Source organism: Andrena cerasifolii, chromosome 7 (assembly GCF_050908995.1).
Source record: "Andrena cerasifolii isolate SP2316 chromosome 7, iyAndCera1_principal, whole genome shotgun sequence".
In the NCBI taxonomy this organism is placed as follows: Eukaryota; Metazoa; Arthropoda; class Insecta; order Hymenoptera; family Andrenidae; genus Andrena; species Andrena cerasifolii.
The window spans coordinates 15,246,402-15,273,036 of record NC_135124.1 but is presented as its reverse complement, the minus strand read 5'-3'; the positions used below and the strand labels follow the sequence as shown (position 1 = coordinate 15,273,036).

Below are 26,635 nucleotides of genomic sequence, written 5' to 3'. Positions count from 1 at the left end.
GACCACGTTTCGGCGGACAATTTTATCGTGTAAATTAATATTCGGCTGGGCTTTCCTCGAGTTTACGTGCACCGTGGAATATTTCGTCGTGCAATGTATCATCAGTCAGCAGAGGGCGAACGGAGGAAACAAAAGCAAGAGGAATCGGGGGAGGGTAGTTTCTTTCGAGTTGCACGGAAACTCGCGGGAACGATGAAACTTCATGAGACGCGACTAGCCGGAATCGAGGAAAAAGGATTAAATCGCCCTGGCTCCGGGATTGACCGTTCCAAGATGGATTACTCTTAATAAACTCCCCGACACGCGCCGCGCGACAGATTAAAAAATGAAAGCAGAAGAAAGAAGGAGGGAAATGAATGGCAGACTGAGGCACCCGCGACTAGATATAATAACGAATCCTGCGGAATAAAATTGATTATTAAAGTTACGAAAGTTATGAGTTGGGCGCAGCTGAATGCATAAAAATACGAGAGAATGACGACTGCATTGCTAGACGTTCAATTGACTTCGTCCTTTCTCCTCCCCTTTGCCGATTTTAATCTCCTGGAAATCTTTTTCTCCCTTGTATTCCAGGATTAATAATCTTCCGTAATTTAATAATGAAAGGCTAACGAGGAAAACTTGGTAGCTGGCCTCGTGACTTTATAAGTTGCATGATGAGCTCTTTCATGAGGATGTTTCCACTCGCAGTTGATATTAACGCCTTTTTATTAAACTCGGAGAACACAAGTCCTCGGACGGTTGAGTTTCTTAACTTTTCCTTCCACTAAAGACGGCTCGATGTTCCTATTTGCAGCCACTGTCGATGATTTAAAATTAACGCAAATTAATCGACTTCACTCCATAGACATCTTCTTTCCGTTTCTTCTTCACGCTTAAAAAAAAAAACCGCCGGGCGTTCATCGCCCAGATTTTAAAGTCTATGCAAATGACTAGCCCTTCGAGGGAGACGTTCCCATTCACGGTCGACTTTAATCCCAAAGAGATCTACGACCAATCTTTCTGCCTTATTCCAAAGGAAATTTATAATTACCCTTTGGCGAGGCATCAAGAGTTGCATAAATCGAATGGATCACGCGAGAACGTTTCCATTCACGTTCGCTCTATTATGCTCTTCCGTTACGCTCTCAGTAGCCGATCCACTCGGATTAGGGAAGGGGATTATAAGCGCCCGTCCGTTGCAGAACGGCATCGACGGCCTGTAATTACATTCGCCCAAGTTGTCAGTCGCCTAATTAGTGCCGCGCAATTAAAAGGACGAGGGCGAGGCGACGGTAGCCAGAGGAACGTTCGAACTGTGCAACGGTCGCGATCAAATCAGTCGTGGCACTCTGTTTTCTTGAGAGAGGTGACAACGTTTCGAATTGCACGAGTGCCTCTGTCGAGCCGCGTTCTTACGAGCTGCCATTTTTCGTGCGACGACCTTGGTACCAGCAATCATTTCGATTTAATTAAAAGCCATTCGCGCTGGCTGCAGTGTCGAGTGCTCGTCACGTTCACATAAAACCGGGGGCTAATGGGAAAATCGTCGCGTGCGTGAATGCGCGCGGGTGTGTGGCGGTTGCCGCTCAAGTTGAAAGGTATAAAAATAATCCTGAGGGCCAGCACGTTTAATATTACCGAGGATGTTGACTGCATTCAACGTACACAGAAGTCGAGGGTTGTAAACTCGTTAGTAGCAGGGCCATCGAGTTTCCCCAGCACCGGCTTCGATGGTTTATTAAAATTTCGATTTTCGGTGGTGTTACAGGTGCCATCTTCACGGAGGATCAGAAAGACAGTCCTTCGGAGCTCGCGTTCAAATATGCCATCTACAAGATCAACAAGGACAAGACTCTTCTGGCGAACACCACGCTGGTCTACGATATACAGTACGTGCCTAAGGACGACTCTTTCAGGACATCCAAGAAAGGTGAATCGCGAAACGTCCCTCTGCCATTCAACACGCTGAACGCGAGCTTAATACAAATTGAACAAGTATGAACGAGCTTCGGGGTGAATTAGAGGAAAGATTATCACGCTCGTTCGTTCAGATTACTCTCGGCGTAATTATTCGGATTATATTCATGAGAATGACGCGTTCAGTCCGTTGCGAATGTAGAGAATGAGGCGAATATGGCCGGAGAGCAGCTTTCACAATGACTTATTCGTCTAAATTTGTCAGCGTTCCGGCGCACAACGAAAATTACACTCGTCGCGGCACATGTAACAGAATTTTATAGTTCCTGGACCACGTTGACCCACATCGCATCCGAAACAGCGTCAAAAAGCTCGCTGGGAAATTGCAGCGAGAGCAACTGCGCTTTCCCTGCACGACTTCTTCTTCTATTACATCTTCTCCCGCCAACAAGCGCCTCGTTTTTCTCTCACTCTCCCGAGGCAACCCCTGCAGATTCCCCCGTCTTCAACCCCCGGCGCCAACGCAGGAGCGAAACGTATTTAAACGCCTCGAAACATCCAGAATCTAGAGCGAGCATCTCGACACAGGAACGTTACGGCGCCGATAAGGCACGAATTCCCGTATCTGATAAGACCAAGGCGCGCTCGAGCCCCGACACTTTCTATTACCAAGCTTAATAAACGCCAAAGTCGGAGCAATCGGTCAGACTCGCTCCCTTACATCTCCTGTTGCCACTCTCGAATATTATTCCTACGTCGCGCAACGGATTCCCGTTCTTGCTACGCCTCGATGATAAAACTTACGCGCCTCGGGTGCTCGTAGCTTTCAGCGCTCGCAATGGATCCATTATTCCTCCTGCCAGCGCTACTTTGAAAGTTGCAACGTAAAACCGCGTCCCTGCTTCTTCTCGTGACAATAATATCGATCGAGGAAATGTTGTCAGCTCGTCGAGATGTGCTTTCAAAGTGATGTGAACTGTTGTGGGTTCGACGAACCTTTTCCGAGGCTTCCCGTGGGAAAAGGGAGTAAGATGTCCTTTCAATTATGTTTCCTGATGGTTTAATTATGATACACGGTGTCATGCAGGCGTGAGATTTATCAGTGCTCGTTTTGAGAAACAGAAGGCGATACTTGTAGATTTCAAGTTTATTCAGTATTCTGTTCGAGTACATCAATGTTAAATAATCCACGTGGTGTGCTGTTTACTGAATCCTTTATAACACTTTGGGGAATGCTTTTCCGCGGCGCTATGTTTCTTTACCACAATTCTTGCCGATTCCCAACTTTTGCTTCGCCCTTTTCACATTACTATTACAATCTTCGAGTTCCCCCAATGGGTTTCCGCGTGCCTGAGATCAGTGCTTCGCGATAGTCACCTGAAAACCATTCCGTGAATGTTGCAAAATGACCACCTCGTTCTCCATTAACGTAACGAATGGCCACCGATATCCTCTCGCAATACGTTCTACTTACGCGAATTCTATTTGCGCGCCGCGTAAATCTCGGGGCTCGCAGGGTGCCTGGAGGCATCCCCTTTAAAGGCCTCCACCCCTTTCGAAACGTTCGCCCCGCGGCTGAAATCATGTTACACATTGGAACGAGGAATCGTGAATTAGCGAGGCAGGGGTTCCACGCTCCACTAGTGGAATTAAATCGTCGCATTAGCGAGCAAGTCGACAAGTGGAGTGACGACAATTCAATCCTCTTTATTCAATTCTGCAGGGGGATTCAGGGAGAACCTATCCTCTCTTGATCTTCTACCCAATCCTCATCCGACAATTACAGCCTCCTTGAGGATTCGTCTTCCGGGGCGTTGCGGCGCCGCAGCGTTGCGTCGCTAGAAAGCTCGAGCCCGTTTGCCGTCGATGAAGAGTGGAAAAGTGTGCTGGAAGGTGGACGCGGCGAGCCGCAGGCCAGAATTTATGCAAAACAATTCCACGGCCGAGTCAGCCACCGCGATACCATTGCAATGTTTCTTGCCATTCGATCGTGTACGGCGAGCGCGAATTGCGAGCCGTAAATCCGAACGGGCGTCGATAAATTTACAACAAAGTTCCAGCCTGCCGCGGATATCTGTTCCGTCCTGAACGCCGAATGAAATTATTGGTGCCCGAAGACACTTAATTTCCCGGCGTCGCGTGTTCCCCGTAGGCGTATACTACTCGGGATGGTGCAGCTGCATTTCCCAAACTGCGGAACGTTGCGCCTTCGATCAACTTAGATAAGCGCAACTTCGTGTGCCCGAGCTGCTTCGCAAGTAAAATAGGGATTTACCATAACCGTTGCGCGTACCGAAGGTGGCAAATTTTTCAAATCGCCACCTATTTTAAAGAGAATATCCGAGCCATCCAAGATCCGTCCGAACAATCTACTCGAAAACGCGAAGACCGCGGAGTAAAGAGTAGTTTTACTGCAGAAACCATCCGTCGACAATACTGAAGCGGCGATCTTGCATTTTATAATCCACTTAGGTTAATCCAGAGGAATTAGACCCGCAAACCTGGCCAGCTAGACGAGCGGGTTCCAAAATAGCAGACCGCAGTGTGGTCACCAACGTCCCCCAGGATCTCCATTTCACGAAGACGATTCCCCTCGCGGCATAAATATGCTCCGGGCGTCCTCCCAATGGCTGACATACCGCATCCACCTAGACCTCCCGCGTTTAAAGATATTCGAGGCTCGCCTGAAAGGATTTCCCATTTCCAGAGGCTTCGACTCTTCTTCCTCCTCTGGAGAAGGAAGCCGCGGGACCTCCTTCACGGCTCTTCTCGCCCACTTTTCCTGCTTTCCCTTCCCACCTCGCTTCCCGGGGTCTTCCATCGCAATAAATCTTACAGGGACCGCGAGTCTGTACACATTTTTTCTTCTTTCCTGTCGGGATCCCCGCGACGCGAACTTAATGTCGCGTGCCGGCACGTCCAACCCCCTCGTGGAACCTAATGTTCCGTTGTAGATTTAAAGGGGACAGGCCCTGGATTCGGCAAGCGTGACGTCTCACTCGGACTAAGATGCCAGCTGATGTTTTCCTCGTTGTCACTGAACAGGTGCACTCGTTCGTAGGATCCTTCTTTGGTTAACTATTGTACGGTCACTTCTTGAACATCCAACCTCCTCGTTTTCGTGGATTTTATTTCCTTTGGTGCTGAGGTGGCCTTCGCCTATCGAGGATTGATTCTGAAGTTTACTGGATGATTAGACTCTTAGTCGAGGCATTAGTCAGCGCAAAACGCCAAATCGTCGCCGTTTTCAATGCACATTAATTTCCACATGATTTTTGGCACACCGCAGCGAGCCTTTTGTTGTGCTCGATAGTAGCCTCGCCACAATGATGTCACCACGCCGTGGAAAATATAATTTCCATGAAATTACGAGCATTGATATTCTCAGCGGCGCATGGCAGTGTAACAACGCAGGCCGCAGCGCGAAATTTCTGCCACGTTTGTTCGGATTTATTCACCGTTAAACGTCGACTCCTGATCGTCACTTCGACGAGCGTGCTCGGCGTGGCAGCGACAGCATGAGAGAAATACGCTGACACGACATTTTTGAAACATTTTCCCATGGAAAAATTCCTATTTACGCGCGATGCTTCTTTGCTCCTCGGACCCTTTCGTTTTTTTTTCAGTTTCGCGCAGCTGGCAGAGGTTGGGGATAAAGTAACCGCGGAAATTTGAATTCGAGCGGAGGATATCCACTCGGGAAAGGGTGCTCGATGAATTTCTGAGGGCTCCCGGTAGGATTACACACCGCTGAAACAGGAAAATTAAATTTAGGAACGCGATTCAGCATGATTGTAAATCAACCTTCAATTGGATACAAGTTGCATAATACGATATCGTAGTAGAAAGTTTTCTTACAACCGTCGAAGATTTCAGGTATCGATTGTCGACAATAGACCCTACTATTCTACAGATTCCCCATTAATAAGGCTTCTCTCGGTGCTTTTATTAATGTCTAGAGGGTTCCGCCAACTTCAATTCGAGGGGCTCGACTCCCGCTCGAATTGCCACCGCAAGCAGAACCAGAGGACACAGGGAGCGAAGGGATGGAAAGGAATTCTCAAAATTCATCGACCTACCAGCAGAGTTACTTTGATCTATCGAGGCGGAACATTATAATGGAAGTTGTCGTTTATTACTGGCAAAGTTTCCGTAATCACTTCTTTGAGTCCAAACTCTTGCTTACCAGGATCTCCAATTTGTTAGAAAATCTCATTCCCCCCCAGGGGTTCAACTTTTTGCTCGATTTTCCGCGAGATTTCTGGATCGCCGAGGACGAATTAATTTCCGATCGCCAAGATTGGATATACAAGAAGAGGAGAAGGCTGAAGCCGATTGAAAAGTTTCAAGGGGCTGGAAATATCAGGACGGATAGCTCGATGGAGCGTAGAAGTCGCGAAACGAGGAAGGAACATCGCGATTAGCCTGCAGCCGGCGATAATTTCGACGCGGAGAAGCGGAGAGGAAGACGCAGCCGCTGAAACCGTGTAATTTAGTTAAATGGAGGTCGAGGTAAAGCGCTGATGGAGAAATTTTTTCCCACGTAGCCCGGACGGCGAGGTCTAAAATCCGACACAGCGATTTCCTCTTGTCGGGCTCTTGATATATTTTTAATTCACTCCACTCTGGCGAACACCTCTGCCCGTTTCCTGTAGCGTATCAAAGCTAAAGAACAAAACTTTCACACCCTTATTCTAACTTTCGCGCCGCGGCAAACGCTGGGTTATCTTTGTGAAGAATTTAGGTCGACTGTAGTCTAAGAATTTCAACAGTTCACACGGTTCCCCTCGTTCTTTCTTCCCTTAAATCAGTAGGGAAGCTAGGAAAAATCCCACTATTTATTTATGTCGCAAGGAAAGTAGTAACCCGACAATTTTAAAAGACTGTTTGCTGTAGGTTCCAAAGGGCCTTCGTTAACATTTCAGTACTCCATCGATTCTCCATTAAAACTATCCACCCCGACGGCTTCTAACCACGCGAGGAATGAGAAAATCGTAGTTTGAAGGGCTTTCGAATGAAAAATATCCTGCAGGGTTATTTCGCAAGCGTTCCGCGCAGCGACGATGAACGGCTGCACGGTTTTCGCGTGAATTCGCGCACAGTTCAGTGTACGAAGGACGGCTGGAATGTAGACCTGCCGCGGAAATTAGTGACGAAGCCATTTCTCGATGTCATCGTACTCGGTGACGAGCCCGGGCACGCGTAACGATGTCTCGATCGTTGAACGAGATCTCGATAGACGCTTGCACCTCTCTGCGAAGTAGAATTTCGTAAAAACAAATGTTCGTCACTTCGTAAGCTGGGTCGAGATTAATTCCCAGTGTTTAATATAACTTAATTTATAGTAGAAAGGTGGAGGACCTTTAAACCACTTATAGTCTTCATTAATATCCGATACGAAGTGCCCACTTTTAATTTGAATTTTACATTTAGAAATATTTAAAAGTGAAAAATAGTGTGCCGAGTGGAAACGTGGACCTGTACCGCTTGAGTTGCTATTTCAGTTTCGTCGTGACGTGAGAAATGAATAAATTCCTCGGGGTGAAGGCTCGACCTCTTTCTCTCGACCCAGGGCCACTCTTTAATTCAAATAAAACACAGACAAGGATAAGATTAGGTAATGCTGAAGACAAATACGTTCTCTTATAACGATGATAGGAATAATAAAGAGAAATGTACGCGCACTCTCCACTTCGTACAAGATCGTGACAGACTACACAATCCGTCGCAAAATTTATTACAGCTCTTTATATCCATTTAAAGCCATTTTTAGTATTCCCGCGAGAGTTCGAGGAGACGCGAGAGACACGTGAGAACCCCGCGGGGGCGAGTATAAATGATAGCGCGCGAAATTCAGCAGGTGCTCGCACGAACGCCGTGGCAGTCGTTTGATCTACGGCGAGGAGGAGTGTCATCGGTTCGTTAAACGCCGCAGCAGTGTGCATCCCGGCGAAGTAACGAAGCTTATTTACCCTGAGCAGCGAGTAAAACGTTCGATTTAATCGCGAGGGGAGTTAGGAGAAATCTCGACGCGATACTCTGCAGTTTGAACGTCGCGATGGAAGCAGTGGAAGGCTGACTGGCTCGAGCATGCTTGGCGACGGTCGTCTTTATGAGCCGATTCTCGGAATTTTCATCGTGCACCCGGCGGTGTGGAAAGGAACGACTTTAAACGGGATTACGATCGCTCGGCGGGTCTAGAATTCAGTGCCGAGGATCTTTCTTCGTAGAATCGGCGAAATATCGGGTCACCTCGTCCTTGAACGCAACGAACCATATACCTGCGCTTGAGTTTCTTGCGTGAAAAATAAGTGGAGGCCGATTGGATTAGCGAATTAAAGTATAAGGGACGTTTAAGAACATAGGTGGGGTTAGAGAACAGCGAATCCAGTATAATAGTGGATACTTATAACTCAGCTAATCCATCGAGTATCGCGTGCAAAGCACGAAACTGTAGCAAAGTCGTAAACGCACGAGACCTCCCATCCCTGGTAACCGTAGAAAGAGAAAGGAGCAGTCGAGGCCCGTTTGGTAGACATTCTGATTCCTTCTTTATCGGATAACTGCCCTATTGAACTGTCGAGCCATTCAGATTCCTCCCCACGAGTCTAATGTTCCAGATGCCTACCACTCCGAATCGATTGAATCTTACAACCCCCATTGCGAGGAACAGGCGCAGAATTCTTAACGAAAGTTCCAGCCAGCTTTAAGTGAAACCGGCAACGTAAATGCAGAAACGATGAGTCAGACGATCTGCCCCGGCGATCGTAAGGCAAAGAAGGTCTCGTGAATAATTCAACGCCCGCGGACAAAGTGTAGAATACTTAGATACCCCGAAATCCCACTTACGAAATCGAACCCATCCATTCTCGTCCCGAGCAGGGCCTTTGCACGCGTGCCAGGAATCATTCCCGGCGGCTGGAGAAGGATTCTGGGCGTGTGCTGATCCTATGGTGTATCGTGGCTGAAAGGATAATGGATCAGGAAGCCTGGACGCTTTCGATAACGTATCAATTTCCTGTCCGTCTTCCGCGGTGTTCACGGCGGACGCGCTCGCGGGCGCACTGCACTCGTAAATCATACGTTACCACAGGTTTTTCATTGCCGTCGAATGCTCCATTAGCACGCTGCTCCGCGAGGCCATGTGTCGGGCGTTTAGGCAGCAGGAAAGCGTTTAGAAACTGAGGACAGACACGTGCGAATTCCCCCGTGCAGTTGAGTATCCCTCGGGAAATGGAAGAGGGAAGTATATGTCGGCGGAGAGAGTCATAAAGGATAAACTCAGCGTGGAATAGGCCTGTAAACGAAGGGAATGTGTCTTTAGGAAGTACCTAACGACTTGTTTACGGGCGATAAGGTAAAAAGGAGGGACGTCGAAAAGTTTCACGTCAATCTCCCTCGGATTCGCCGTGCACGCCGGAAGTTTATGAGAAGATTACTGAGGGATGGCATAGCGAGGTTGACACGGGGTGAAATCTTCTGCAAAAATGTCTGATATAGTTTCTGCCGATAGCGGGGGTATCCGTGCGTTTCATCTGAAAATGAAACAGATATGAAAATAAAATTGGCCTGTCAGAGGTAGCGATCCTCGTATCTCCATTTCCACTTATGCATGCCTCTTACTTCACGATTTTCGCTCCTAATTTTTGTTTCTACTCCCTCTCTGCTTCAAAGCCCAAAGGAGTTAAAGGCTTCTTCTTCCTCCTTTCATCGCAAATCGCGACCATGTGAATATTGAGAGGCTTCGAGCGATTTCCACGCGAGTCTGACGCGAATTTTTAACCGATCGAATTGATGCTCCTTTTACAGCCTGCAAGCAGCTGTCCAGGTCAGTCCAAGGGATCTTCGGTCCGTCTGATCCTCTTCTGGGCGCCCATATACAGAGCATATGCGAGGCTCTGGACGTACCGCATTTAGAAGCTAGAGTCGACTTCGAACCGACGTTCAAGGAGTTCAGCATAAACCTCTATCCCTCGCAGGACCACTTGAACAAGGCGTTCAAGGATCTCATGTCCTTCTTGAACTGGACCAGAGTGGCCATCATCTACGAAGAGGACTACGGTGAGTGACGAGTATTTCTTTCGCGCCCCGGCTTATTCGGCAAACAGAATTGTTGACACCCACAGCGTCCCCAGTGCTTTTATACACACGCGACGCTTTTAACATTTATATTCGAGCCACCGCCGCTACAAAAAATGTCATCAGGCCTGTGCGCAACACCCCCGAATTCGCGCCGAGCGTGTCGCTTCAGATAAAAGCACACGGCGGTGACGAGCGCGACGCGAACAACAAAGCCGACTTCCCGGGCGCAGCCAGATTTGCAAGTATATGAGTAGCGGTCTCCAAGGAGTCACGGAACACCGTTCTCGGATGGTGTAGCGTGTCATACAGGCTAGTCATTACACGCTTTTTTTTCCCCCCTTTTTCGACGGCGAACTCTGCGTCCCTATGCAAATAGTACGTCGGAATCAGACGGCGGAAGTGGATGCTGGCGTTGAAATGTCGACCTGTCAGCCGCACGCAAACGAAACTGAGCTATCCCCGCGTAAAATCGCGCAAGATTTGATAATACAGTCGCTGATCCTCTTTTTTTTTCATACAAAGAAGTTTGCATCCCGAACGGAGCTTAAGATCCGGGTATTTGTGCTCTGAGCTTTTAAGGGTTGAGCTCTTTCGCTCCCTACTCTGACGATCAGAATTTTATATTGCGAAACAGACATTTCATTACTTTCCTTGAATTTTATTGCTTTACAAATAACTTGTTCGCCAGGCAGATGGAACGATCTTGCTTTGGAATTACTTTCCCTGATTAGACGATTCTATTCTGACAAAAATACCAGTGGAGAGCGTGACCTTTTCCGCAGGAACGACGGAAGCAACTCCGAAGAATGCCCCTTTTATATTTCCTTGATGGTTATGGCGATCATAAACTCTCCACCAAAGGGGAGACATTTCGAAATTTTTCCCTTACTCCGCTCTCCCTTGAAATCACGAATCCTAAAGTCAGTAATTCAATTTCCAGTGGCATCATTTATAATGATGGTCATCAGAGCAGATTTAGACAGATGTTCACTGTCCTCGCAATTAAGAATCTCAAAAAATTAAAAGCCCGAAGCGCTAGACAGCGTCTATGGAGCCGTACTACGCAACAAGCTCAGCAAACTTGTCGCTGAAAGCTGCCCCAGATAGCGCAGCGAGATTAAAAGGGCAAGAACGAGGGTGAATCTTTCCCTAGATTCTTCCTCATCTCGTGTACTCTCTGTATCGTGCGAAACAGTCGTAAATTTTCAGCCACAACAACCCCCACCGCCCGAGAGGGCGAACCAGACTCCCCCCCTCCGATACGTTGTACCTCGTTTCCTTCCTCCCCCCTGCCAACCACCTTGCTGCTGCTCCAAATATATGTATATACGAGCACAAAGGGCCACTTGATATATACCCGCGTTTGCAGAAAGCTGGCGCGATAATTGGAAACCGCGTCTAAGAGGCGGTTTGTTATCTTTCAATTTCGGGTTTTTGGCGCAAACAGCCCGTTTGAATTATTCCACGAGGAAAACCATTACTTCCCGCCTGATCCTCTCCTGCTCTTTCTACGCTTCGGCCCTTATTAACCGCGACATTTTTCATCGACGCCATGGAGTTTAGAAACCCGCAAACTGACCCCCTTGAAATTCCACGAAGGTGAAGTCGCTTGACAGTTTGATGAATATTTTGGACAGTGTATCGGTTTTGAAAAAAAAAACTGTTTGATCGAGGTCAGCTTTTGTTAAAATTCCATTTCGTGCCATTTGAAATATTCGAAACGCACGGGGAACTCCGATGAGAGAACAATATTCTGAAAAAAATTCCAACCGAGTGGGAAGCTGAGAATAATTGAAATTGTGACAGTTCCGTTTGAACTTCAGGTATTTTCGCGCACTCGCATCCGAATGGAAAGCACTTTCTTCCCCATTTTTGCAACTCATGACCGTTTTACAAACGCTGTTAAGACAGATTACCAAGTTCCCATACAATTTTGATTGATGCCCGGCATCCTGTCGGGCGCTATAAATCTGCGACATACCATGGCGCTTTTCTAAATGAAAATCACTTCAAGCGTATATCCACCTCGCCGGATGTTAACAGGGCCCGAGCCGGGCGAATTCCATGAGCGAACCAGAATTACTTCACCAGAGATCGCAAGTTTATTGCTTTTCGATCGAAACACTTTGCATTCTCGTTCCTGTGGTTTGCTGTTCAGCAGCGATGCGATCGAGACGGTGAGACGGTGGAAGAGGAAAGGAGAACCGGAACGGAATGAAGCCCGACACGCAATAAAACTGCTGTACCCGATTAAATAAAGTTTCGTGCTCGGCGCCACGGGAGCTAGCGCGATTTTTAGCGAATTTCGTTTCGGGCTATGGTCCGGCGTGACAATTACGAGGACTGGCTATAGAATTCCCGGGATCCCACGGAATTCGATCCCTCTCGAATGTAAAATAAATATGGGATGATTGGATGTCCACCGACCAAGGCTCTGCACGTGTAGCAGAAACGCAATGAAATTCTGAAAATTAGAAAATTTTCATGTTCCCTGGTGGGAAGCATGGATTAACTGAGTCTCTCGTGGTTCACAGGTCTCTTCAAACTACAGGACCTCGTTAAATCGCCACCTTCCGCGAGAACGGAGATGTACATCCGCCAGGCGGGGCCTGGATCCTACAGGCAGGTCCTTCGAGAGGTGAGACACAAGGAGATCTACAAGCTGATCGTGGACACCGATCCTGCGCACATGCAGCAATTTTTTCGGGCGGTGAGTTTGATCATTACACTAGGAACCGGGGGACAAGAATCGGCAAGAAGCTTCTAAAGGAGAATGAGGAGTTCGATGTCAGACACAACTCTAAATCAGATCTCACTAGTCCCATAAATTCCCTGTACAGGAACGTGCAAGGGAATCGGGGAAGGTTAATAAAACGCAGACGTGTCGTTCGTTCGGCTAGTTAGCAACAACTAGTTTATTCGGCGAGTCGGCTGCGGACTTTACAAATATGTAATTCTGTTCTTACAAACGTTTATTATATTTTACTATAAATAAATAGTATCTTTTGTAAATTCTTTTTTTTTTAATTTTCCTGCATTCTGCAGTAAAAGCCATTGAATTTTCCTACTTCCTACCTCCTTGTCGTTTAAACGACTCTCATGGAAAACAGCGCGGAACTTATACTGCAATTAAGGCCAGAACACTTGCCGAACGAACGCTGTGCAATCGCTTAAAGTATCCCCTTTGATACATCGATCCGAAACTGGGCGAAGCTAGCGAGAAGAATTCGAAAGTTCGAATTCCCGTGCCGGATACTTCCTTTATCGTAGCTGGAGGCTTTCCCCTGTAGCATCGGTTGAAATATTATACGGTTACGTGCTGCATCGGAGAGCTCGTCTGCAGATCTCGTACGCGCTGCGAACCCATAGAAGCTTACATCCTCATTCAGAGGACCGGAAAAAGGGAACGCCAGGAGGGTGGGGGAGGGTGTTCTGTGGATCGATACCGCGAGTACAATATGTATAGCTTCGGGATAGACACAGACCGAAGACCCATAATACTTGCTCGTGCGGCATTTAATCTCCAAAGTCTCCGTAATGCTATCGGTAGGGAGATACATTGGGGAAAGACGATCTATAACTCCCGTACGGAGGAAAAAAATACCGTGGAACTACAAACCATCCGGCGCAATGATGGTCTCTAATTCTTCGAAAAGATAGCTTGAAGATTTCTAATCTGCATAAGTATTCGTTGGATCGCACACTCCACTGATAGAGGCGTAATCCTTCGGCACAGAGGCGTGAGTTTTAGGTCCATGCAATTTCGAAAGTTCTAGATAAACTTCACGACAGATTAGCCAGGATTTTAACAGGGGAGACAACCGGCCCGCGAAAGTGAATTTGCCTTGCTACCCGCGGCGTTGTCCAATCCGAATCTTCTTTGCGTTACTCATTCCGTTCGCAATTTCCGCGGGAAATAATAAGATAACAGAGCTCAGAAGGGGTATCGGAGGTGGAGAGGCGAGGAAGAGAAGCGTAATTCGCCGGGAGTGTTGTTGCAATTAGATTCAGCGATAGCAGCAGCGTGTTTCTCGCGGAACTTTGAATTTCAGCCGGCTCCGGCGAGCGCCAGTAGTACAGGTCAACCATTCGCGGCCCATCTTCGCCTTTTCGCTTACGCGAAGCAACAGGAACTCCCTTTGGTACTAAAATAGACTTATCAAATTGTCGTAACAGTTTCTCGCGTATTCTAGTGTGTTCAGCTAAGAATATGTATTAAAATTCAGTCTCAGTTTAGACTTCAGAAAGTGTAAGAAATTAATCACAGTGTCACTGAAGTTAGGGTAATACTCCATTGACCTTTTGTGAATTGGTAAACTGCTGAACCCATCTAGGAGCCTGGCAAAGTTAAGAAGACGATTTCTCAAAGAACGAATCCTCGCTTTTTTCGAGAATTCAAGTTTTTGCGGTTCTGACAGTCTTGAAGAACCGCGGACGAAGTATACGAAGTTTGAAGCAGAGGAACTGCGATAATCGATCACGTAACTCGCGTTCGAGAAGTGTACGCCACTTTGAGCGCAGGGCACAAGTTTACTGTTGATATTGTAGGTGTGTGAGAGAGTTTGTGGAGTGTCAAGTGGGACTAAGACATTTGGAGGCAAGTATTCGAGGAATGCGCGGGGGTTCCATACTGGCCGAATGGCGACAATGGTGTGAGTTTACGCGTGTGTAGGGCGAGGGTTTCTGAAAGATGTCAGGACGTTGGTGGAGCGTAGTTTGGAGACAGCAGAGACCCATGCTTCTATCCAAAGTGTCTGCATCAAGCACTCACAGAGAGCTTTTAGCCAGAGAGTCTACAGAGAAACTGTTGCACTTATTTCACGGAATTAACCATTAAAATTTTCAATTACCTACTTCGACACCCTTAACGGGGGGGATTACTGCAGTACCTTCTGCAATATTTCACTGTAATAACCCCCTACTTCACCAAAGTATCTTCCACTATACGCAGAGCATAGCGTAAGGGATGTAACCTTAAATCTTCGTCTAAACTTTAGCCCCGGGGCACAAGATGCAGTAAAATATTTGCTTACTAAAGCATGGGCGGATAAAACCTCAAAATCCTCGATAAAATCGATTCAGGGGCTCCCCAAAGGCCAAAGCTGCTTAAGGATAATAGATAGAAACGGTAGATGAATAGTCAAAGCTCTGCCCCGCAACCTTTTCAGGCCGTGTGATGCCTGTTCGACGCAGCCTGGACGAGTTTCGTTTGTGCGAGTGGCTCGCAAGCCAGGAGGAAAACGTGAAAGTATAAACGGCCATCTACACGTTGTAAAATCGTCGCTCGTTGATAAAATCGTTGACAACTTTCAGCCCGAAGAAAACAAAAGGGCGCTCGAATAAAGAGCGTTATTTATTCGAAATAACGCTCGGTTTGAGCGCGACACGCGCTCAGATTCTGGCGACGGATTCCGCTGTCGCTGGAGGAGCGGCGGCACCGTGCAAACACGGGAAATTAGATAGAAATTGGCCCAAGCCGCGGCCGATAAATCGAGTTGACACTGTAATGGCGGCTTGGTCGCTTTAAACTTTCAAACGCGACACGACGCGCCGAAAAAAGTGACGTGAAAAGTGTCACGCGCCACTTCCCAAGCGTCGTTCGCGCTTAAATATTCCACACCGTCCAGCGAGTTTAACGCTGCGATTTTTCCGAGGGAAACGCGAGCAGGGTGCAGGCGAGAGCGAAAAATTGGACGGAACTGCAACGTTTGCAAAGAGAAATTCGTCTTTCCTGAAATTTATTATCGTGTTTAATGCACCTGCATTCAACGGCGGGACGTTCTCTTCCGTTCTCTTTGTTTCTGCCCACCCCCCCCCCTTTTTTGGTCTTTTTCTGACGCACCTGACGATAATTCGTTAGCACAGTTCTTTTGCGTGGGAACGTTTAGTTGTTTCAGAGTTGATGGAATTTTTTATCGCCACGGAAAGGCTGGGACTGCCGGAAGGCTTCCGTCGGGATCTTCAATTTTTCAACGAATACGGTAGAGCAATTTAGCAGGAAGGGATACCTTCCTCCCGTGGAATTCCGTTTACCCGGTTTTAAAAAGCTATTATTCCCCAGGTAACTTACTGCACAGCCTCGCACCAGCCAGGCGAAAGAAATTCGTCGGGGCATTGTTTTTTTTTTTTAATAGTGGGCGAAGAATTTCTTGTTAGAAAAGCACCGTAGGAATTTTAATTCGCACGATTCATTCGCAGTTATTATCGTATTTCCTGCGGAAAAAGAAGACCGCCGTTTTCGTTCCATTCACGCGGAGGCTTAAAGATTACAAGATTGTGTTAATATAACGAAATTAGCACGGTACTGTTTGTTCTCAACTTAGAATAATCCGTTGCCAAGGTATAGAAATGGCTAGGGACACGTTCACTTTTCCCTCTTATCAAATTTTTATATTTTTCTGATCTTTCACTTCCTCAACTCCACTTCTGGCCACTAATATACAATATTTCCTTGAAACTATCCAGCAAACACGAGAGAGATTGACATGCACGTGTATTTCCCAGCGCACCAAAGCCTCGACGAAATTGAATGCGTTCAACAATACCGCTAACAAAAACTGAAATAAAAAGATTTTTAAAGAACGCAGTTGATCGATCAAAGCAACAACGGCACACGTGTTTAACAAGCGACCAACCGTCGGAAACACTGAAATTCCCGTTCGATTCCATAGCCGTGCAATGAAAATCCTATAAACCGAAATCGTCGGCGTTAACAGCCAACGGCAAAACCCTATTAATCGCTTGTTTCTGCTTTCTCGTTTTACCGTTTCGACGCGATGACGAATATCGGTCGTTTCGCCTTTGATTTCGAGACACGGGGGTGGCCGCAACGCGAAATCACTCGAATCTGTCGTGGAAATTTTAGAAAACAGTCGACTGAACGATGAGATTCCCGCGGAACTCCCATTGGTTCCAGTGCCAGGATCGAGTAGACGGTGTTTTCCGCGATTTCCGACCCTTTTATCCGAGGACCCGCGCGTGTTCAGCGCACAGAGGAATTTGCATAATTCGGCGAGCCATCGCCGCGGCGGAAATTGCACCGCACCGCCGACCGATCTCCGTTGAAACGGCCGTTAAGCCGACGTTTTTCGGATCTCCATCGGAGCCGCTGGAGAATATCCCGCGATCGCGCGCGAAATTGGCACAAATCCACGGTGTCATCGGCAGAATTAATCGGTTCGCGGTCCGCGAACGCAAATACTTAGGCACCCTTTAACGAGTAGTAACGCAGAGTTTCTGCGAAATGCAGGCGGCAGGGCTTGGAAAATCATTTGCCATTAAAACGCTTGGGAACGTCTGTATGGCTGTTCGATTTTTCGGACCTGTGGAGCACAAGGGATTGAGTTGGTGTGCAACGAACCTTCAGAGGAATTGAGAGGATTATTAAAATCTGCCCTTCTATATTCGATACTTTTTAGAGAGTTCGTAATAAAATCGAATGCAATACGTTAGAGATATCGTGAACAATGGACTGGAGATATTTACAAATATGTTACAGGAAATGAGATAGAGTGAGGAATTTAAAATCGCAGTTCGTTAAAATAATTGGCAGGCTAGAAGGTGCAACAGATTGAAAATAACGAGACTCCGATATGATCTCAACGATACAAAAGGGAGATACATCCAATAGGGTAAAACTATCACAGTTCATCTCGCATCCATAACTAATTAAATTTCTAGTTCTAATTTTGGTTCGCGTGCTCGGTTATCGTAATCGATAAATGATGGAAACGAGAAAGCTAGATCGCCAGGTAGCTTCTCGAGGGAAAAAGTGCCTCTTTCTCGAGGACTCATTCAGCTCCGCTGTTGCAAATATTAAATTCGTGGATTATTCGGCTAAAGAGAACCCTTTTGCGTCTCTACTTCACGGATAAATGAAAATGAAAAGGAATCGAACTCGATACCGGAGGGACAGGATAAAGAGCCCTCGGATCGTTTCATATCCGCCGTCGGATTATCGGAGCTTCTCTTCGGAGCATGAAAGTTTTTTCAATTTTAATTGCACCCCCTCCCAAGGCCTTTATTACAGAGGATGTCGCGGGATATGGAGGGTGAGACGTTTCAGGGTTGAATTCCCTGCTCGATTCTTCAGATCGGCCTTCTTGCCCGCGCGAGTGGCAATCTTGCTTCAGACGTGGTAGAAGGAAACCCGTTATTTGCATGCCCTGTCTCTGGAGGATTCCCGAGGACATCCCTTCGTTGCTCGAGTAATCAAAAAACTTCCTCCGAGTTTCTTTGCGCCTCGGATACTCGAACCTCCTCGTTCTACTTCCTCATGCCTGATTCTTTACTCTGCCCGCCAAGAAATCCATGCGCTTTCCCCTTCTGTCCTCGAAACACATTGCGGTCGATCAATGAGTAGAACGAACTGTGGTACAACCATCCAGAACCTGAAACATGTAGCTGTAGATGAGGCTGGAGGGAAGAAAAAGGCTGAAGTTCCATCGAGGGAATAGAGAACATGCAACTGCGTTTTAATGACTCCGTGAGGCGGAGGTTTAAGAATGATTGGCACTTACAATGGGCGGAGAGCGTAGAGGACAGTGATTTACCAAATGGAATTGCTCAGGCGAGTACTCTAACAGATTGAGCTATTTAGGGTGTCGAAGGTTTTCTCCTCTTTTAGTCTAATACCCAAATGGTCTCGCTCTACAAATGCAGTTTCATGTTAGATTACGTAGTCGAACGTGTTGCGGGGCCTTATAAACCCTATTACGAAAGTAGGCGTAGGCAAGGAATAAATAAAGGGATAATTCAGATTTATACCCAATTTGCGTCAAACGTAGAGTGGATTCGCCGATTCAGTGACAAATTCAGGATACACGAGTAATAAAAATCCCAGGGGGATTAAATTTGACATGCCTCCGACATTTTCTCGGAAGCACCCACATAAACACTTGTCCTGAACTCTCAGATTATTTCGAGAGGAATAAATAGGCCTGCTTTCATGAACGCCCCGCGTAAAATCATCGACCTAAAATTTCAGCAGCCTGAAAACATCAATTTCCCATAGGTGCGTCCATTTAATCCTCTAGCCATACTATCCTGATTCGTCGCACAAACGAGAGGATCTTCTTTGGCTGCGGCCGCATTACGCGAGGCAGTGAGATTTGCGCCGACATTCATCCAACACGTAATCTGTTCTTTCCTCTGTGTTACAGATACTGCAGCTGCAGATGAACGATTACAGATACCACTACATGTTCACCACATTCGTAAGTACACGTTCAGTCGATTTGTTATCGCGTGTCCGCGGGCGCGGAAGGAATTGTGACGGAAATTAGAGTTGAGAAAGGGATGTGGGGGATGAAGGACCCAGGCTTTAATGAAGCTCGCTTTAATATAGCCCCGCGAAAGTTGGCCGACTCGTGGAAAACGCATGGCCCTTTGACGCCCGCGTTACCTTTTGAGCCACTGGCGAATTTCAATTTCTACTTCCGATGCTTTCGTGCCCGCTCTGTGAATGAAACGTTCGGCGATCAAAGGAAAATCCGCCAGTAAAACCCTGCTTTACGATCAATATATAATGTTGCGTTGACAGACGTGGCCAGAAACGCTTGGCATTGCTAAACATCCTTTGAAAGCTCCTTTCATTATTGAACAATTATTAATTGGTAATGGACAGGAGATCCTGACTTATTCATGATATCGATTCGATCTGCCGAATAAGACGCGTTACGATCGCAGCCTTTGCGACTCGTATAGGTCGCGGTGGAAATGAATCGTTGGTAGTTTCGCATTTTATTGGCAGAGTGATGCGATCCAACCAAGTGAAACTGGCATTAAAGGTACACACCGGAGATAATTATGGTGGCGAAATGTACCCAATAATGTTTATTATAATGCAAATAAAGGCCGCGGAAATTATTCGCGATCAAATATGGTCGCGTTTGCATTGCATCGAGTAACACAGACGCGGTGACATTTAAAGCCACTTGTGAAGCAGTAATTCCTCTCTTTCCTGTCCCCCACCGAGCGGGGCAGAGCAAAAATAATTCGCGAATTCACGATCGACCTGGCTGGGTTGCAGGATGCACCCTTTGATCCTCAATTGTTAATATGCTGCAGTATTCTCAGAGTACGATACCTCTGGTGAAAAATTTGAGGCATGATAAGCTATTCAATGCTCTCTGAAACCTCGACACCACTCTCCTAGAGCCTTCGAACCTTGTACAACGATAATGCCTGAGACTGGCTGAACTACTACATAGACAATTCCTATCCAGATTCCCTCGAGGGAAAGAAACTTTCTGAGAAGTAAGATGCAGTCCATTGCGTTCCGAAGAAAATTCAGCCTCGTGCATCCTCCTCGCATTCGTCCAAGTCTCATAGACGATTTGATCGCATGCTACATAAACATAACCTCCAGGCCGCGAATAAATCACTTCTTCCGGAACAGGATGCGACTTCCTGCCAGGTTCGCCCCGACGATACCGCGATTCGAGTGGGAAATAACACCGAGAGAGGAAAAGGCCGTGGAAGAGAGCGCAGGGGCGAGTGGGGGTTGATGTGGCGAGGCAGGGGATAGCTCCTCCGAAGCGGAAGTCAGCTTTATCTGTCGCCCTGACTTCGCGACGCAGTGCAACGGGTCGACGACCCCGCTGAAATTCACATTATTTAGCTTAACGATCCCGCCCAGGCGATGCATCACCCTGCAATAATTCTAAATCATATCTGACTCGACTCTAGGAACCCGGGGTGTCATTCGGAGGGTTGGAAAAGGGGTGGGCCACCTCGGTCAAACGGAAATTGCGTCGGTGGCAGCGAATCTACCGAGTTCTTTAAATTAAAGGGCCTTCTTTCCGGTCCGTGTTCGGACACTAGTAGATCGCGAATTTTTTAACAGGAGAATATCCGTACTGATATCGGCGCAATAGTTCGCAGAACATTTTTCCTGGGAAATTGACAGGATTTCGCTGAAACATCCCGCGCAGACTGAACCACCCTCTATTTCACGCAATGTGCCATCGATTTTCACGATTTTTACCAAAACTCAGTTAAAATACCGAATAATACAGTAGGCTGAATAGCAGCCCTTCGACAGAGTGTACTTTACGCGAATTTAAGCCGTGCGAATATCGTAGGACAATATTCTGGTAACGATACGCTCCGATGGAGTAACAGGCTATCGGTACTGAATTGAGTGTCGGTTCGATACCTGGAGCACAATGCCGTGCCATCAAATGGAATGTTAACGCGTGAAAAATCGCGCAAAACAGAATTTTCATTCGCCCGGCAAATGGAACGGTGTGGATTTCGTCAGACGTGAATTGGTCGGTGGCTGCGCGGGATTTTTATTCAGCCCTGCTTCACGCGCGATACATTGGGCGGGAAATTCTGCTTCCAGGACATCGAGACGTTCGATCTCGAGGACTTCAAGTACAACAGCGTGAACATGACTGCGTTCCGTCTGGTGGACCTCGAGGAGCCAAAGGTGGCCGAAGTTCTCCGGCAGATGGAGCGCTTCCAGCCGATTGGCCACGCGATCCTCAACAAAACCGGGGTTATACAGGTTGGTGGGAAGTTCGAGTAACTTCTTAGGTATGTCCAGGCACCGGAAGTCGAGGTTATCGGGCGACGTGAAACGACCCTGCTCCTTCCACTCCTTCCCACCCGCTTGTCGCAACGGAAAAGGGTTTTCACTGTGCTTCCATGAACGATTGCGCGGAGTTTCCAGTCGCGAAAACGATCCGCGCTCGATGCACTTTCCCAGATCCGCTCCACGGAAACCGCGTGTGATCTTGAAACCCTGTGGCCCAGCTGAACTTCGAATCGGCGCTCCCAGGTTGCATAGAATGTAGCATAATTCTGGATGTAATCGAGATCGTAGTATCTCTCGAATATATTTTCAATGCCGGAGAATCTCGTTACCAGCTGAATTGATTAGGATTCGTTAAAGTATCTTCAAGGAGTGCCAGTGTAACGTTTACTTTGAGTGAAGAATGCGTGTGGAAAAGCGGGGATTTTTTAATGAAAGGCGAAAAGCATGGAAAATGAACTTTCTTTCATATCGATATGCTTAATGGTTGCTCAGATATAGGGCTCGAACGTAGAGCGTTCTAAATGCATGTGGATGGCCTAAAACTGGCCCACTGACCTACATTCCCACCAGGAAATGCAAACGCTGTGTTTACTAATCGTAAAAAACCGCTGACTTAGCAGCCTTGTCTAGGTCACTGGCGCGACGTTAAATGTAGGTCAGTGGGACAAGGGAGAGAAAGAGAAAGAGCGCGAGAGAGAGAGAGAGAGAGAGAGAGAGAGAGAGAGAGGTCCAACTGTGCGTGCAAGACGGACATAGTAAAATGTTAAAAGTTAAAGTTCTCTTTGGACGACGATATCTCAAGAGCGGACTGTTGTATCGACGTGAAACAAAGACAATTTTAACTAATACACCCTCCCGTTCTTTTCTGTGCAAACAGCGACCTCTGGAGCTAGGCGCAGACATGTTATACTATGTCAAAGTTAATGTACTGTAAAAGACTTCTTTCCCATTCAAATAGTTGGTAAAGCGAATGGAAAGCATCGATGGCATTCGTAATTGAATTACGATATGTGTAATTCTGTTAAATTTTGAATATTTCGAGAGAAAAAAAGCGAAGATGTTGATGTTACCGGAAGTTGAAGATTTCCAGAAAAAGATCTCGTGCGAGTTGATTGAAATTCCGTGGCGATTTGCGATCTTTCTGACTTCTGGGAATTAGTGACAATCCGTGCAGCATTGTACCAGAGGCCCTGTCTAAATCGTTTGTCACACGAATGCAACGGTATGTTTCAGGCAGAACCAGCTCTGGTGTATGACAGCGTGCAGGTTTTTGCACACGGTTTGGCAGCCCTGGATCGTAGCCACGACCTAAGACCTGCTAATTTGTCCTGCGAAAAGGAGGAGCCCTGGGATGACGGTCTCTCCCTCTACAACTACATTAACGCCGTACGTACGTTCTATAACTTCTCATTATGAACAGGAGCCTCTTAAACGGGAGCACGCGGTGCATTGAAAGTGCACATCGAAGAAGAGCCCGGGCTGGAAGAGATATTAACGAAAATATGAATCACTAAATGTCTGAAAATATCGAAAAAATATAAGGGATGTGGAGAATATAGAAAATGGGCATCTGTGGCGAAGATTTTCCATCGTTCAATCCTCTGCGCATTCGGAATCGTCAGAGCAATTTCTCGAAGGCAGAATAAAATCGACTGAAAGCCTTTCGCCGCGAGATAATAAAAATTAAGTGCCTGCGAGGCTTTCAGAACGAGATGCTAGGGTAATACTTGCGCGACCGCGAGTTGACTTTGAAAAAGATGCGCGCAAGAAGCCCGATGAAAAGATGCAGGGGAAACTTTTATTCCTGGAACTTTCCGCGGGTAATTAAAAGAAAACACCCGCGGCCCCGATACTTTTCCGAATTATTTGCCTTCCGCGAAACTTTCAATTCGCTTCTCCGCGAGCGATCCTTCTTGGTCGAACGACGTTTTCAATTTTGCTTCAATTAACAGATTGAAAAGCGACGGACCAGCCTGAGAGTGCTGATTTCCTTTTGCCCTCTCCTTCGATCATCGCAGTAAAACGGAAGTTAAAAGCATAAATCGAGTCGCGATGCAAATGGCGCTTGAAACTGACTATCGATCCGTTGCTACTTTTATTCCTTCATTATACTTGCTCTTTTATCTGCCAGGACTCTTGTTCAGCATCCATTAATCAACTGCCTCGCAATTTCTGCGTATCGATTGTTAGACAAGGATACTTTAAACGTTGCATCGAATCGGATCTGACAGAAAAATTGTCACACATTCATTAACCAGCCTCAGGACTGGTGAATTAACTCGGGTGCCCCGGTATCGCCAGTTCCCGCGCTGGGCCAAGCTTCTGGGTATAACCACCTGTGAAACAAGCCCAAGACCCGAGGGACTTACCTAAATTCTTCTACAAATCTACAGAAATCGTTGTCGCAAACGTCCAATCGATTTCTGCGAGCTTTCATCCAACGCTCGTCGCACGTATCCGAAAACAATTCGTTCGCCGTCGAAACAAACTCGAAATATAATTCTCTTCCGCCCGGAAAAGCGACGATGCGTCCAGGCACGTTCCGCACGGACCCTGTTATTGGCAATTTTCGCTATTTCCCGATCGCAGTGATTCGACTGTCAAAGCAATAGCAATGAAACAGAGTGCATGCCGTAAATTCTTCAATTAAGGAGAAGAAATGAGTAAATTCCACTAAATTCTCTGAAAACTCTGAACGGTGTAACCCGTGGCATTTCGTACTTCATTGCACGTAGGTACTACACGATAATGATAATCGAAATTCGAGCCAAATCGCAAGTCCAAATCTCGCGCAATCCTCTCGTGCGTCGTTGCACTCGAAAAGCTGATTTTACGATTCAGTTATTAGTGGTGGAGCCACCCAAGAAGAAGATTAAACCGCCACTTCAAGCCGAATTATTCATCGCGGGGTATTTTTCGACCGAAGTAGATTACCCTGGAATGATTTACGATCTTCTTGCGTCCCTCAACCAGAACTGGAAGCAGACTCGATCCCAGTCGCCTCGTTTCTTTAACAGTCCCAATCTTCTTAATTGCGTTCTACTGCATAAACAAGAAACAGATATAAGATCGTGGTTTCGTGGGAAAAAAACAGCGAGACGGTGAAGAAGCCTGAAACTCCGCGGCACTTCTGTAGGGAAGCTCGGTTCGGGGCGTTGCGCAAAAAGCGCGGAGCGCAATCGGCGAATAAATATCGCCTGCTACTTGCACTCGGTGCACGGCACGAAGAAGCTGGTGCATCAACCAAGGAAGTTAAGAGCCCGTATCCGTCTCTTGTTTACCAGATTGCCGAGTGAACGTGATGTTTACCGCTTTCCCAGACAGATAGAACTGCCCCTCAACTGGGATTTGATCGATACGAGCGTCACGAGCACGTTTTCCAGCGTGGAAAAAATAATCGCATCTGTCAGCGGACGTCCAAACACACAGTGGATATACGTAGGCATCGAGCACTTGGACGTTACTTCCGTTTTATATCTTCCACATTGATCGAACGTTCCGGACGAGTTGTCTTTTAAAACTTGACGATTATTGCCACAGTTGCCTGCGTCATCAGCGCTTGATTTCTTGAGAAGGAGCTTGACAGGATACAGCTCCCTCTTTCTCGACCCGCAACTAGCCTTTCATAACATCCGTGCAAAAATTTCCAATTTCAAGCAAGGCGAACTGAAGGAGTCAACGTTTCCAGACCTCGAGATTACGCGCAATCAACGTTTGATCTATTCTTCAGCATCGCATGGAGATCCAACAGAAAATAAGCGGTTAATGCAAATGCTGCGTTACTTCGAAAGATAACGCAGAAAGGCGGAGGATTTCCTTGTTGCGGAAAGGGGGAAGAGGGTGCGCCGGCGTGCCTGAGGGTTATAGAGGAAGAAAATCGTGAATATCCCTGAAAGCAGCCACGGGTATTTTACCTGGAAGCAGTCAGATCGGTAGGCATCCAGCGATCAGTCGCGAACACGAACATAAAACACCGGAGAGGCTCAGGACAGTTGATACATGAATAATTGAACCAGAGTATTTAGAAAATAGCCACGGAGAATGGACCGTCCCCGTCCGCCACGGCTCCTGTCCGTCTTCCCTTCGTAGTTTCACCGCTTTTCCGCTTCTCAGGGCTATCATATACATACTGTAGGAATAGATGTAGTAATTAATTGCTACGTGTTCGGGAACCACGGAAAAAGAGAGTCACAGGGCGTCGGGGATCGAACCCGAGCCGCCCGCGTGCAGCTCAGTCGCGTTTGCCACCACGGCTACGCCGACTCTCCCTGGTGTCTTCGTCCGGGCTCCCTTTTATTCTATGGGGGTTCCTGATCTCACAATTCCTACATACATTTCCATTCGTCCCTTTCCTATCTGAATTTTGTTGCGCGGATAGCCCACCCACGGCTTCCACTATTCTTCTTCTGGCTGTTGGCATTCTTACTTTTCGTCGAACTGTATTCCTGGCAGTAAAGCGTAAACGTTACGTAGTATGCTGCGGAGAAATCTGGAATAAAAGGGAAGATATTTTTGGCTACGTTCCGTGAGTAACTACAGTCCTATGCACCCTTTTTGCTTGGCAAATCCTTGCACAATTGAAAGTAATTCTTTTTAGATACCCCTACAATCTTTAGAGATTCTTTCTTGAATGCTCCGTGACAGATTACCTCGCTTGTCGATATATTCGCTTGACCATGTTCTCTGAATGCCTATTTTTCCATTTCCCGCCTCTTTCGGGGGAAATTCGACCTGCCCGCTACCCCGTCACCTTCTTCGCCTCCTTTTCCGAGAATTCTATATTCCCGCCCCCCTCGGCACGTCCCCGAACTCGCGACGAGCTCGGACGCACGTTCTGCTCGTGCACAAGGTCCGTAGACAGCATTATTAACTGAATATTACAGTGACAGTCAAACTTTCCGGGCGGTTCTACTTGCTCGTAACTCGCGAACTTCCGGTTAGAAGACTGGAATTCGGGCTGGTGACTTGAATCACTGATGTCGAGGCTGAATTGGATTAGAAACTTAGGGTTACCCTATAAACAAATGCTGCAAACCTCGGTGGACGCCTATTGATTGCATTTATATCGTACAAGCAATTGTATTATGAAATTGGATATTACGACCTTTCTGG

At 47.0% G+C, this 26,635-nt stretch overlaps 1 protein-coding gene across 6 annotated transcripts in view; it reads left to right on the top strand.

Moving 5' to 3' along the window:
• LOC143371105 (glutamate receptor ionotropic, kainate 2) overlaps positions 1 to 26,635 on the top strand; it is a 115,195-nt gene that overhangs the window by 62,564 nt on the left and 25,996 nt on the right. For all 6 annotated transcript variants that reach the window (XM_076815971.1, XM_076815972.1, XM_076815977.1 and 3 more), the window contains exons 3-8: positions 1,751 to 1,912; positions 9,709 to 9,960; positions 12,516 to 12,691; positions 19,143 to 19,196; positions 21,329 to 21,493; positions 22,757 to 22,909. In XM_076815971.1, coding sequence (XP_076672086.1) covers positions 1,751 to 1,912; positions 9,709 to 9,960; positions 12,516 to 12,691; positions 19,143 to 19,196; positions 21,329 to 21,493; positions 22,757 to 22,909 — 962 coding nt within the window. The remainder of the gene's footprint in view (positions 1 to 1,750; positions 1,913 to 9,708; positions 9,961 to 12,515; positions 12,692 to 19,142; positions 19,197 to 21,328; positions 21,494 to 22,756; positions 22,910 to 26,635) is intronic.